The sequence below is a fragment of the Tympanuchus pallidicinctus genome, unplaced genomic scaffold (genome assembly GCF_026119805.1).
Source record: "Tympanuchus pallidicinctus isolate F22 unplaced genomic scaffold, pur_lepc_1.0 scaffold17, whole genome shotgun sequence".
NCBI classification, from domain to species: Eukaryota; Metazoa; Chordata; class Aves; order Galliformes; family Phasianidae; genus Tympanuchus; species Tympanuchus pallidicinctus.
The window spans coordinates 4,346,360-4,360,529 of record NW_026294690.1 but is presented as its reverse complement, the minus strand read 5'-3'; the positions used below and the strand labels follow the sequence as shown (position 1 = coordinate 4,360,529).

The 14,170-nt window shown below is 39.0% G+C and overlaps 1 protein-coding gene across 2 annotated transcripts in view; it reads left to right on the top strand.

Annotated features, from left to right (window-relative positions):
* TAMM41 (TAM41 mitochondrial translocator assembly and maintenance homolog) overlaps positions 1–14,170 on the top strand; it is a 28,961-nt gene that overhangs the window by 2,529 nt on the left and 12,262 nt on the right. For both annotated transcript variants that reach the window (XR_008205573.1, XM_052678352.1), the window contains exons 4-7: positions 2,976–3,126; positions 5,233–5,378; positions 7,524–7,689; positions 11,321–11,383. Coding sequence is in view for 1 of the 2 variants with exons in the window: in XM_052678352.1 (XP_052534312.1) it covers positions 2,976–3,126; positions 5,233–5,378; positions 7,524–7,689; positions 11,321–11,383 (526 nt within the window). In the remaining variant the exon portion in view is untranslated. The remainder of the gene's footprint in view (positions 1–2,975; positions 3,127–5,232; positions 5,379–7,523; positions 7,690–11,320; positions 11,384–14,170) is intronic.

The following is a 14,170-nucleotide window of genomic DNA, read 5'->3' as shown; positions in this document are numbered from 1 at the left end:
AGTGCAACTACAATTGCTGCTGCTTTGCTTTATTTTAGAGTTTCTTCTTGGTATATGTAAGCTATGCTTTGTGTCTTCTGATTGCTTACTTGCACAGTGAGGCAGAATTTGGTATTTCGTTGGGCTCTGGTGAGTCAGCCAGAGAGATCCTCATGCACAGGTCCAAATTAATTACATAAAACTTAGAGGAATTTGCATTGAATAAAGTCTGAAAGATTTAAAGTAGAATTTGACTGAAAAATTAATGGATGTTTAGATTGTCTCTTGTAGAATCCATCAAATCCCTAAGTTGGATTTTAAAATGCTTGCAGACAGGCCTCAATTCTGTTTCTTAGATCTGTTGTACAGATCACAAATGTCTACTGATTCTAGTTTCACCTCTGATTGATGTTTTGCTGTATATGTTTTAAGTGATAGTGGTAGGAAGGTTTTCTTCCTCCTTAAAATGTACAACAAGCTTCTTTTGGATAGCAGACAGGGTTGGGTTTGTTTTCTTGTGCTCAGTGATCTCTTGCATAGCACTTGCCATTTGTGCTAGTTCTGGGCAGGCAGATGAATATTGTTGAAGTTGGGGGACTTTCTTCTCACTTGTGTAGATGTGAAATTGCTCAGGGCCGTTCTGGTGCTCCATTACAAAGCTGTTACTCTGAGAGAAAGCTATCCAAGCTATTCCAGCACATGAGCTGAAACATTTGCTCCAGCTTAGAAATCCTGGTGTAATTTTCACTGGAAGTTTTGTTTCTGTTATGAATTGGTTGCCTTGATCAAGTGATCTTTCTACAATGTTTGCTGAATAGATGGAGTTTGGAATTGCAGTTTAGAAATGCTGACTTTTCTTCATAGGCTTCTTTGTATTAAGAGTTAATTTGCTTTTCATCTTAAGATAAAACTATAATATTGATTCACTGAATTTCCATTTAAACGTATTGAAAACTTGTTTAAGCTTGGTTTTAATTTCTTAATAACTGGCAAGTTTCCTGAAAAAAAAAAGTTTCTGTAACCAAAAAGTAAAATAAGCAAGCACAAGTGACACGTAACTTTACTTTCTGAGGTTTTTTTAGAGCATCTATGTTAATGGTTATTTTTAAATACAGAGTGAGAGTAATTGACTAAGCAGTTGTATTTGTTGTTGTCGCTGAAATTACTGAGAGAATAATTCTTTCATAAATGCCAAAACTATTGCAGTGTTCAAGTCATCTAAATTTTGGAGGCCAGCATGTTGTTTCCCTTAGGAGGAAAAATCTGATACATGTTAAGGAGTGTTTTTAGCTAAGGAGGTTTTTCTTTTCACTGAAATGAGCCCATGGTCATCCCTGGGGAATAGCAGCACCACAGGCTGCTTTGTTCTTTCTTCATTGTTTCGTAGTAGCAGTGAGCTATGAAAGGGCATGTAACCAAATTAGTTGATGGGATTTTGAATATTAGGTAATCTTCTGACTGGCCTGTATTATACATTGGATATATTAAAAAAAAAAAAAGAAAAAAGTCATATGCATTCAATAGACTCCATAGTTTTCAAGGAAATCAAATTTATTGTGGATTCCCTAGTAGATGGATTTGTTTGTTTTGTCATCATCCTTCATTTTATTGCTAGGAAATACAAAAGTAATTTACAAGAGAAGCTGGGAGGAATTCTTAAGTGTTTGCTTGTACGATGAACTCTTGTTTTCTGTCCTCCAGTTTTTATTTTAAAAATACTTCTATTTCAATAGTCACCCTGGACCCATTCCACACTGCTGTGTGTACCTGATACAGGTGTATACAAACTTACATCTTAGTGCAGAAGGATTGACGTGAGCAGCCTGGATGCTGTTGCATTCACTGCTGTATAAAGTGAGATTGTTTTAGTTTTACACTCTTAGAGACTTTGCAGTGGGTAAGAATGAAGCTCTGGGCATGGTATCAGCCAGCCCTGGCGTTGCCTTGTTGATAACGTAGAACGATAGAATGGCTTGGGTTGGAAGGGGCTTTGAAGATCACCTAGTTCCAGCCCCATGCTGTGGGCAGGGTTGGCTGATGATCTAGATCCAGCCCTAGATGTCCGTTCTGTAAGGAGAATTTTTTGTAGCACCTATATTGTATTCTCCTTTTCCCTTACTGAGTCTAAAGGAAAATATTGACTTGAAATGATACCTTACCTCTTTCAGGTTATACTTTGTTACATTTTGTGAGCAGAATTTCCAAGGAATATTGCAACTCATTTGCCTGTGTGTTCACTTCTGGGGAGAAACAGCAAGTTGGATGAGTTTGTTCACTGCCAGTGGATTTGTAGATACTCTAGAGTAAACAGATATTAAGAATTTGCCCTTTGTAAGAATGACAGACTCACAACAGAATATATTCTTGGAAGAATCATTTTTGAAAGGGCATTGTCAGCCACCTGGTAAGCCAGGCTGATTTTATCTGATGTTTGACACTCCTACAAAGTGGAAAATAATACCTGCTACTTCTAGGAGGAGAACTGATATTTAAGACACTGTTTTAGTCGTGCGATAGAGCAGCAGCAAGGAGTCCTGAGTCCTCTCTTGGGAAAAAGAGTGAAGGGGAATAGGAAACTTCTCTTTTCTGTTGTTCCATGCTCTCTCAGTGTGGTGACAGTGATCTTTTTTTTCTTACTATATCATTAATACCATGTGAGATATCTCTGATATTTTCACACTTACTGTTTTATGAATCTTAAATTTGTGAGTATGACAAGGTGAATAGCTCTTCAGAGATTAGCTGATGGCTGTTGCTTATATCGGTTCCAAGTGTTTGTAAAAACAGCCTTTTATAGCAGGCTCTTAACACGTAAAAAGATGTTCCCCTCACCCACAGCGTAAGCAAAAGGTGATACTGAAGTATTCCTTGTATAACAGTAGTAGGATCTAATCTCAAATGTATTATTTTCAGTGTTGGATTGAGTAACGTTTTTTAGTTCCATCTTCAGTAGCACTTTCCTGAAGTCTTGCTCCCAATGACTCTGATTTTTTCAGGTGAAAATCCTGACACAGAATGAGAATGGCAAGCTGCAAGCTGCCCTTGTTAGCAATCTGAAGAGTGCAGTCACAGCAGCCTTTCTCATGTTACCAGAAAGTTTCTCTGAAGAAGACCTCTATATGCAGATTGCAGGACTCTCCTATTCTGGTTAGTATATGGGCTCTGAAGTCTCTGAGGAGAAAAGCTGTAATTGGAGCTGTTGTGCTACATGTATGCTGTGTGAGCAGTATTGAGTCTCCTATGTTCTAAGTCATCTCTTCTTTTGCTTTGGGCCTACACTTCTGCATGCTCCGATAACTGTATTTTACAGCTGTGTACGTAGCAATTGGAGAACTGTGCTTATTCATTGAGGAATAGGTACAAGTACATAAGCAAAACTTGTCAGATGTAGATGTGGGTGATTGTGGTGAAGTGGTTTTTTACTCTGTTTGTATGGATTGTATCTTGGTTGTGATGGTTCAACATCTTGGAAAAAAGTTCTCTTCACTCAGTGCATGTTTATTCATCACAGACCCTGATTGAGTGTGCTATGCTTAAAGTTCTTCTTTTTGTGTTTAAGACTTACTTCCTAGTTGGTATTTATTGAGTTATTGTTTTGCTAGAGGATTTTCTCCTTTCTCAAGTTATGAAATCATGTGAAACTGATGTGGTATTAAAAAAAAACAAAAAACAAAAAACACCACAAAACCAAAAATAGAGAACCTACTCCAAATGGATCTTCAATACCAGAACTAATTGTACAAAAAATATTAAACTTTAACTAATAAAATCAAGTACTGGTCTTTAGATTTGACATTTTTAATGATTATGAAAAAGTTTTCTTGTGGATGAATTTTACACAGCACTTTCTTTACTTAAAAAAGTAAAACAAACCCCGCAGCACAGATAGAATTCAGTAAAGCCAAGCTGCACCTTATGAAGAGCGTTACTGTTCTCATAGCAGGTTTTTTTCTCTGAATCATTACCTGTTTTAGAGTGACAATAGAGGATGCTGACAGAGGGTGATTAAGGATTGTTCACCAGGAGTGTCTGCTACAGGGCTGTGCTCTTACCACCTGGTACCTGTCCGTGTCATTAGGTTCTTGGTGGGCACTGGTGACCGAGGTACTTTGTATGGATCCTTTGAAACAATGATATTAACAAACGCTAGGAGATCAGTTACCATACAGTGAGATGTTGGAGTTGCCTCTGCTGTGTGAATACAGTCAAAGCAAAGAGACCCAGCTGGGAATGCTGAGGGAAAGAGCTGTCAGTGACACGTTTAGAGACTTCATTTTGCTGCCTTTTTTTGAAGTCTTAAAACTGTTCAGGAGGAGTACTGGTAAACAACACTGATTGTTGTGTTACTCTAACAGCTCTTGCCATAAGTGCTGAGAAGAGCTGTTCGTACTTTAAGTTGGGAGATGTTTATTCTTTTTGTTTGTTGGTTTTGGTGCATTTTGAAATCAGCGAGGGAAAGTGTGTTTTGCTGATTAGCATAAATTGAAATAAACTAAGTAATGCTAACAAGTTGCTACCTTGCAACAGCATCTATATCCTAACTGTAGGAAGGAGAGAAAATGAATCGATTTAGGATTTTGTTTTTTGATTTTGAACTCCTGGTTGGTAACATCAAAAGCTAGCAGGGTGGTACATACCAGAGGTAGGTGAACACTCTAATACAGTCCTCTCATTACAGTCACCGGGCAGTGTCTCGAAGTAAGGTCAGAAAAGCAGTGGTGTTGAAAAGAGTTGCTTTTTTACACTCTACTGACATAGTACTTGGCTGAAAGAAAAAGGAGCATTGTGGTCTCAGCATGTGTTAATAGCTGTGTTTCACATATTGCCCTTGAAGTGTGGAGACAGTGCAAGTTATTTTCCTTTAGTAATGGGAAAATGAAGATTATTTTGATTTTGAATACAAAGTGCTGGGGCAGCTCACTAGTATTGTTTAGTGAGCCATTGAAGCTGATTTCTGCTGACTTAGAGCCTGAACTTGACAACTGGAATTTTTTGTTGTCCAGGTGCAAATGTGGATACAAGGGTTGATGATGTTGCATAGCAGAGGCTGCATCACGGTTTTGAATCTTCTTTTCTGTGGCTGAAGTTATTTGGATGGTGTTTTTTGACTAATTATGGATTGTGTAGACATAGGTAGAATTGAAGAATAAGTATTTTTAAGTACCAGCTTTGTATTCTGTTGGTTTTTGTTATATTTTCCTTTTTAGACTTCAGTTTCATCCTAGAGAACTAACTTTTTTTTTCCTTAACTAGGTGATTTCAGAATGATAATAGGAGAAGACAGATCGAAGGTGCAGAACATAGTGAAACCCAATGTTCCCTACTTTCAGAAGCTGTACAGTAACATATTACAGGACTGCCCTCAAGTGGTATATAAGCACCATCTGGGAAGGCTAGAGGCAAGTGTTTTTCTTCAAAACGTTTTTAAAACAAACAAGTGGGAGTGCTTTATCACACTGGCAGAAAGCATGCTGTAGCAAGCATCTTTGGTCCATGTATCTGCTATTATGTTTCAGTTGTTTAATTAATTCCACATTTGGAAAATTTGCCTTAAATATTGGCCTCTGCATATATATAGAAGAAAACTAACTTTTGTCTATTTTCTTTGAGTATGGACTGGAATACTAGCAAGGGAATGAGAAGATAATTCTAAAATGTGTGATCTAATGAACACTATATAGAGATAGCAGTCCAGGAAGTGATCAATAAAAATATGGCTTATGTTTAAACAAAAAAAAATAACTTGGAGGTGCAACTTTCTGCAATCAAAATGTTCATCTCAAAAAAAAAAAAAAAAAAAAAAAAAAAAAAATAGAAAAACCCACCAGTGCTTGTGTGCTAATTATGAAGGTTAGTTGAGCAAATCCAAGTTTTAGTCAGAAAACTGGTGCAAAATGGCCAGTGTGTTGAACTCCATGTTTGGCTTAAGGTGCAAGTGAAACTCTGCAGTTAGAGGTGGGATGCCACGTTCAGAGGGCTGGTAGCATTGTTTTCTCATGTATATTGCACTTGAAGATTAGCACAAGGGTGTGCATGCTACATTTCTGTGTTATGATACCAGTAGCACCAGTAGTCTCATGGACATGAGTTACTGCTGTATCCTCAAGTCACTGAGGTAAGTAACTCACTCATGCTTCCTTTTAGGATGTCTGTTAGAAACTGAAGCAAGTTGTTGCACACACAAGCAACCTTGAGTACAGTAAAAGCTTTTGCTGCAGTGTTTTTGAGTACCACGTAGGTGAATCTGTGTTATATGGCAGCATTCTGTGTTTTCTTACCAATGTGATTTTGAACACCTTAATGGAGGAAGTATTTAAGCAAATTTTGAATAGAACCAATGCTCCATTCTCCAAGAAGGTATCTAGTTAGAACAGCATCTATTTTTACATTACTTTTGATCAAAACCTTGTGGTTTTATCTAACAAATATGTTAGATAGTAAGTCTGTTTGGTATTTCTTAATAGTCCTGTGGCAGTAAATAATTGTCATCATTTTCCTGTTGATTTTGAGATTAATTCTTCATTGCCCACACCTTGTGTTGGATATTTGCCTCTATTCCCAAGACTGAAGAAGGTAATTGCTATCTGGAGTACTGCTTAACAGAAAATAGAAACCCTCTCTCCAAGGACACATATTCAAAATTACAAAGAAAAATCTTCCATAAAAGATTCCTCAAAAACAATTGAAAGCAGACAATAGTTCTTATAGTTCTGGTTCAGGCATGAGTTCTTCCCACATAATGTTGAAAGCCTGCTTATTATTGACTCCATCTGTAGTCAGTGGGTGATTCATCTGGATATCGTTTCCTTCCCATTGACTAGAGGGAGTATAGGACAACTAGACTCCTGTCTGATGTCTCCAAAAAATGTGAAAGAAAATGTGTGGGAGTACTCAGGCTCTTAATCTTTTCCTTTAGTTTTGGAGAGACCTGCTCTGTTGTGCACTTTTCAGTATTTGCTCTTACATTTTATGTAAACGTGTACAGCCCTGTGTGTTGATATCATTGTAATAAAAAAAGGTCGTTGTGTTTCTTAAGTAGATTGAAAAACATGAATGCTTCCTTTAAATTATTCAGACCAAATGTGGCTTGAGTTTAAAGCAGAGAAAATAGTTTTCAAAGTAAACTTTGTGTGTGTGGAGTTTGATTATATTCAGCAGAAGAAACAGAGCTGAACGATTTTTTGGGAACAGTTTCTTTCATTCTAGTGTATGTATGTTTGCAGAGGAAATCGGGTAATGCAGGAATGGTTCAGTTTTAATGAGAAGTTACTTGTAGGAGCAACAAGATCATGTGTATGCTTTAGTTTAGCCTTGGATAAAAATGAGCATCTTTCCACTGTTATTCTTCAGGTTCAGAACTGAGGTGCTCCATGGGGAGATCTCATTAGTGTTGTCAGTGGCTTTTAAATGTGAAATAGAAACAGTATTTTGAGATATTTGTCACAGGCCAAAGATAGCTGGAAGACTTTTGTGACTTCTTTGAAAATAGAGTTTAGTTCATTAACACAATTTTTTTTCCCTGTTTTATTTTTTGTAATGTTCAGATCGATAAAAGTCCAGAAGGTCAATTTGCACAACTGATGGCTTTGCCAAGGAGTCTGCAGCAGAAGATAACTTCTCTGGTAGACCCTCCTGGAAAAAACAGGGATGTGGAAGAAATTTTACTGCAAGTTGCCCATGACCCTGATTGTGGATTTGTGGTGCATCAAGGTGAGCCTACACCAATGTCTTTAATCACCTTTAAGACATCATAAAAATAAAGATGTATGGTATATGGCTATCTAGTTCAGAAGGCTGAATTAAAGGAAGAAAACTAGATTAATCTTGAGATGCATTTCCAAAATCATATTCTTCTGTTTGTTTGCAAACAAGCTCCATGAAATACTGGCAACCACCATTTCTGCTGATACAGAAAAACAAGATATTTGGTTTTGAATCTTGACAGCAGCTTTTATGATCTAATTAGACCATATAACTCTGTTTGGGTTGCTTCCATCTTCAGGATTTTATTGGCTATCATAACTTCATTGGAATATTAAGCTGTATATCCTATCAGTCCTACAGTTTAGTGCTAAGTTAATTTTCTAGCTTGCTGGCATTACCCTTTCCAGTTCCCTTAGTTCATACAGATACGTGATGCTCTGACAGAGAGTTGAAGCTTTGAAGAAGAGGATTGAGGTACTTCTTATCATCACAGATAGCTTCTCTGAGGCAAGATTAAGTACAAGCAAGTTAAAGCTTACTCCGAAGACATCAATATTTCATTATGCTGCAAGTAAATAGATACATTTAGTACTTGAACAGTCCTTTCAGGAACTTGATGCATCTTAGTTCCAGGTGGCCAATTTTGCGAGCTCCATAAGAAGATGCCTGGATGCCTGTGAGCCTCAAACATGAGCAAGCTGCAGAGGGAGCTCTTACACTGATTTCAGTACAATAGTTGTTTGTTGTGTGTAGTTTTAGTATTCTTGGTTGTCCACCCCGAGCTACCTATTCTGGTAGTTGTATTTTAGTAGGTTATTGCAAGCTGAGACTATGGTTTGTAAACAGTAATGCAGCACCACAGAATCAAAACATTAGATCTAGTTTTCTGAAGCTAAGCCATTCATACTCTCAGAAAAAATCAGAAATCCTTTTTCACTTTTGTCACCAAAGGAATTTTCAAAGTCTAGACTCTGGATAATCACAGAATGGTCTAGGATGAAGGGGACTTCAAAGATCATCTAGTTCCGACCTCCCTGCCACAGGCAGGGTTGCCAGCCACTAGACCGGGCTGCCCAGTATCCCATCCAACCTGGCTTTGAATGTCTCCAGAGATGGGGCATCCACAACCTCTCTGGGCAACCTGTTCCGTCTCCTCACCACCCTCCTCACCCCACTTCTAGCCAGATTGCCAGTTTTTTCGTTTAAAGCCATTCTCCCTTATCCTATCACTGTTAGACCATGTAAGAGATTGGTCTGTCTCCTGCTTGTAAGCTTCCTTGAGGTACTGGAATACTTCAGAGATCTCCCCAGAGCCTTATCCAAGCTGAACAAGCCCAACTCCGTCATCCTTTCTTCATAAATGAGGTGCTTCAGCCCTTTGAACAGGCTGTCACCATGGGAGAGTGACCCTGTGCCTTTTCAGAGAGAAATGACCGCAAGATCTGATGCAGGACTTGGGCACACCCCCAATAGGTCCCCCATCCTCAACAAGTTAGGCAGAGTTGAGCAACCTGGAGGTGAAGTACAACTACATGGAGGACTCCACCATTCAAAAGGTTGATCCAGAGCAGAGCATCAACAGTGATGGGACGTGGCATCAATCTGGCCAACATCAAGAAGCCCAAGATCAGAGCCATGTACTACACAGCTCTGAAGGAGAGCGACTGCACTGTGTACAGTGACACCACCATGATGTGCTGTATGCCCTCCATCAACAGCCCTGAGCAGAGCCCTTCCTGAGGATGGCTACTGGCCAGGCAAAATGGGGTTCATTGTAGATAATGTCCAAGCCCTGCTGATCATCATCATCACCATCAACTTCTACTACCTGGACTCTATCTTCTAGCTGCTCAGTCCCACGGGGATGCTGAAGCCCATCTCTGCCCTCATCCTCAAGGGCAGGAACCTGCTGCCCCCAGCTGCTGGGAACTCCCAGCTGAACTACACAGTGCTGATCAGGGACACACTCTGCACCTTGACTGTGCCAAGACCCAGCTGTTCTGCAAATTGCCTAACATTACAGGCCAGCACAGAGTCAGGGTTAAAGCCTGGAGAGTTTGAATTCTCACCAGGCACACTGCAGATCTACTTGGTCAGCTTGCTCAGCCCGCCCACCAGGATTGGTGGTGTGGCAGTTTGCTACTGCTCATCATCATTGCCTTCATCACCTACAGGTGCAAGTCCTTTGGAGACTTCAGCTGCAGATTGGACAACCTGGAGTCCTAGGTGGCCTTGGAGCACAAAGAGGCCTTTGCTGAGCTGCAAGCAGACATTAAAAAACTGGCCTGCATTTCATTCCTGGATGACCACATCTACCCCATGGAGATTCTCTTCCCTGAGATTGAAGACTACCTTGTGCTAAAGAAGTTGGAGTTCCTGGAAATGTGGGCAAGTCCATGCCCCTCTTTGGGCAGGCAGCTCCTCCAGTGAAATGGGTTTTAGACTCCCTTTGCAATCCATGGGCAGAAATAGGTTCTTCAGGATACGTCTCCTTTGAGCTGCTTCTGTCCTCTAACACCAGGAGCTGCACATAGCTGGCCAGGAACAACCCACGCAGCCTGTCTGCCTTCTGCCCTTTCCATCAGCTGCCATCCGGCACCTGCAGTTCAGTTGTTTGCTCTCCTGTGGTGAAGCAGAGCCTTTGGTGGTGCCGCTCCCCAGTGAAGGGGCACAGGATCTGGCAGTGCAAGCCCAGCATGCTGCTGGCAGCACGGTGCAGCTCCAGCTCAGAGCAAACCATTTTGCTAAAATGAGTGCTAAAACTAAGCTGGTTACTCAAACTTGAATTGTGTTTCCTTAGGTATTTCTCTTAATTGTTCAAGGTTTAGTCTTTATGCAGGTGGCTTTGAAATAAGGTTTTAGAAATAATGTTTGAAATTGTTTTCTATAATATGGTTAATGCAGGAAAATAACATTCAGTTTGAAAGACTCAATGCTGGGACTGCTGCCTTTGTACATTTTCAGGTATTTAGTAATAAACAGTACTTTTGTATTTACATATATAAAATACACATACAAATTTAAGTTCTTAAAGTTTGTTTTGGAATGTATCCTTTTCTGTACTCTTCCATTTACACCTAAGAACAGATGATAGGAATTGAACTTGCTGTGCTGTGAAGTGGCAAACAAGCAGTGTTTCCAGAAGTTGATCTTTTAGCCAAGACAGACTACAATATAAAAAACTGCACAATATAAACAACCCTGCTTGGCAAGAGAAGCACAAAATGCCCATGTCCGGTTGAAATGAACATTGAGTGCAATTCTGATGTAAACCATGCTTAGGTGGGATTTAACTGAATCATTTTTGATTGCTTGTCTTGGAGATCTTAGTCTGATCACTAGGTGAATGAATGTCATCAATTCATACTTGTTACATGTTTTAAGATTGACCTTTTTTTTATCTGTTGAATAAGCAAAAATACTTAAGAGTTTATATTTTCAATTGGTATGACATAGTGGAAGGTAAAATGTACTTTCTCAGCTTAAGTACAATTTTTACTTTCAAGCTGGTTAATTATATAACTGTAGAATATTTAACTTTTTTTTGTTAGAGGATTGAGCAAAAAAAAAAAAAAAAAAAACAACATACTAAACTGCTTCTGAGATGGGTAACATCTGTGTGCTTTTCTATCTGCAGGAATCTCAGGCATTGTGAGATCTTCCAGTATAGTGCAGAGTGCTAAAACCATACTAACAGCTGGTAAGAACATGTGTGATTTGTGAGCTTTCCGGTTTTACGGCATAAAAATCATAGGGCTCCACAACTGTCTTGCAAGAGACTTTAGAGAAAAACAATTTTAAGTGTTTAATGAAAATATTGAAAGCCTGTGGAATATGAGAACAGGGTCTACGTGACCTAATGATGGAACAAAAAATCCAACTTCAGTTTTCTTTTTGATGTGGGCCAGATTTGACTGTTGTGCACTGATTTTGCTCTTATTGAATTATGACAAAGAGGAAAAATTACGTGATAATTCCTTTTGATTTTCTACGTGTCTCTAAGTGACAGTGATCCATGTGTTGTGTTGATGTTGTGTGGACTGTCAGGTTGGTTTATGATAAAATAAAAGAGAGGATCAGTTTAGAAGGAGAGAACTTAAAGTCTGAAGTTTCTGTCCAAGTTCGGAAGACAGGTGTGTGTTCAGGTAACTGTATTCCTTACTAAGCCCATATAGTTGATAAGCATTAGCTATTACCATAACTCTTAATACTTCACAATGAAGTACTTTAGAAGAAGAATTGAATATGTTACAAAGTCAATGAGAGAAGTGTGGGAGGCAGATAAGAACTTCCAGAGTAGAAACATAGGAAAATGGATATTTGTAAGCCTCTGAAGTCTTCCAAACTCTCAAAAGTTACTGCCAGTTGTGTAGCTGAAGCATGGTCCTGTCATTATGAGTTCTAGAATAAGTGTACTTTTTAAATGTAAAAATCAGGGCAGCTTAAAAGCTGAGTGGACTGCAGCTCAGTTTAAAAGAAAAGCTTAAGATCTGAGTCTGCATTAACATAAACAAACTGGAGATCAGGAGAATGTCTTAATTCCTGCAAAGTGAGAAATCCTTGCTGCTTGCTTGAAATTGCTCCTATCATTGTCTGAACTCATTCACACCTATTCCTCTGTTTTCCTCAAAAGCAATTACATACAAACAACACCCTTACTGGTCTCAAAAGCAGCTTATCCTTATCCAGCTTTCTACAGCTGCTGTTCGCTTCCCATTTGCTGTTAAAGTTGTGACCCCATGTTGCACTTCATGCCTCCTTGTGAGAAAATGCAGGTTGCAGTGCTCAAACCAAACCATGTGGTTTGCTGAGGAAGGTAAACAAGAATAGTTGTGCTTGTTTTACATCTTTTTATATACTTTTGTTAGTGGCTTTGTTATACTTCCAAATTTTTGCCGAGCTTTGTTTAGTAGTTCAAGGAGGGTAAGAACCTTAACTCCATCTGAGAAACTGCACTTATATTTTATAAGCTAGACATGCTCAATAGTTTCTAATGGAAGGTTTCCAACTGAAGAAGTCAAGCATTCCTTTTAGGGTTTGTTGTTAAAATGACTTGCTGCTGGTCAAGCCTTGTATCACAACACGTCCTTTTTAGAAATATTAGCTTGTAACCTATCTGGTTCTAAATCTACAGAGATTTTGTAGAGCAAAATAATCAGAGGGAAGGGGTGCAAAAGGCAGAGTTATTGTGTATGAATGCAGCACTTGGGAAAGTTAGCAGCCTGCCTGAGCTGTGGAGCAAAGTTGTTGTGTGTAGCTGCAAGAATAGGAATAAAAGCAGTTAAGCTTTGTCAGATTGTTTATACTCTCTGTCTGCTGAAATCCTGATAGACAAAATCACCTCTGGGATTTGTTAGCTACTCTTGTGGCATTCAGCAAATCACTCTCAGCCTGTATTGTTACTGAGACTTCTGGGAGGTCCTAATGTAAGTTTTAGTAGGACTTTTAATTTTTATTGTTTTCTGTTTTCCCTTTGTCTTAGCAACTTCTTGATTTACATGGTGGTTAGTTTTTTTTCTTTAAAATAGACTTCAGTTGTCTTCTGACCATCTAGTTATATAGAATTAATGCTTAAATGTTTTAAAATGTATTTCCTTCCACTATTTTTAATGTTGAAAATGCAGTGGGCTTTCCTTGCCCACTGCCTGGCACTACTTCCTCAGCTCCTGCCTGCTGACTTACCAGGACCTCAGCAGTTTCACGCACTGAAGGTGGACAGAACCAGTAATCGTGCCAATAAACGCTAAAATTGCAGTGGATGTTAATGAAGAAATTAAATTTCAGCAGGGATGTGAGCCCACATTTTCTAATGTAAGGGTGATCCTCCCATCAACTCAGGAGGTGGTTTGGGTTAGATGGAAGCCTTTTGCCTTTAAGTGCTTTTTTGTTTGTTTTTTTAATTTTTTTAAGTATTTGTTTCCAAACTTTCGTAGTTCAGTTTGTCTGAAGGCTTTCACTGTCTTCTAAGGAAGATCTTCTCCCAAAGGTGGTGTCTTAAATTAAAACACTTGTCACTAGGGGGCAGGCGTTAATGCTGTTCACGTTGCTTTGCTGCTTAGCAGGGCTTTATCAGCCAGGACTTCTACAGGCACATACAATACACAGACAAAACATCGTTGCTTCTACATAGAAAGTATCTGTTTGTCTCATGGAATAAATATGTATTACAGGAAAGTCTTCAGCTGTTAGATTTCATCTTTAGGGATGCTGCATTTCTTTCTTACTTCTTTAACCAAACTTCGTGGTGTTCTGTTCCCCTGAGAACTAGTTTTATACATCCTAGTAGAGACTTTAAGAAAAGTATTATGGTTCTCCAGTTCTTTTTCATCTGCTCTCTTCTGTAGTGCTTATGTTAAGAATGCTAACTAAAGTATAACAAAATTATGAAAGGATCATGAAGTCAGTAGCCCCATTAAATAAGCTCTGGCTTCTTCCTTCCTGTTCCTGGTAACTATGTAAGTACTTCTGTCCCACGTCTGCTTGTGAA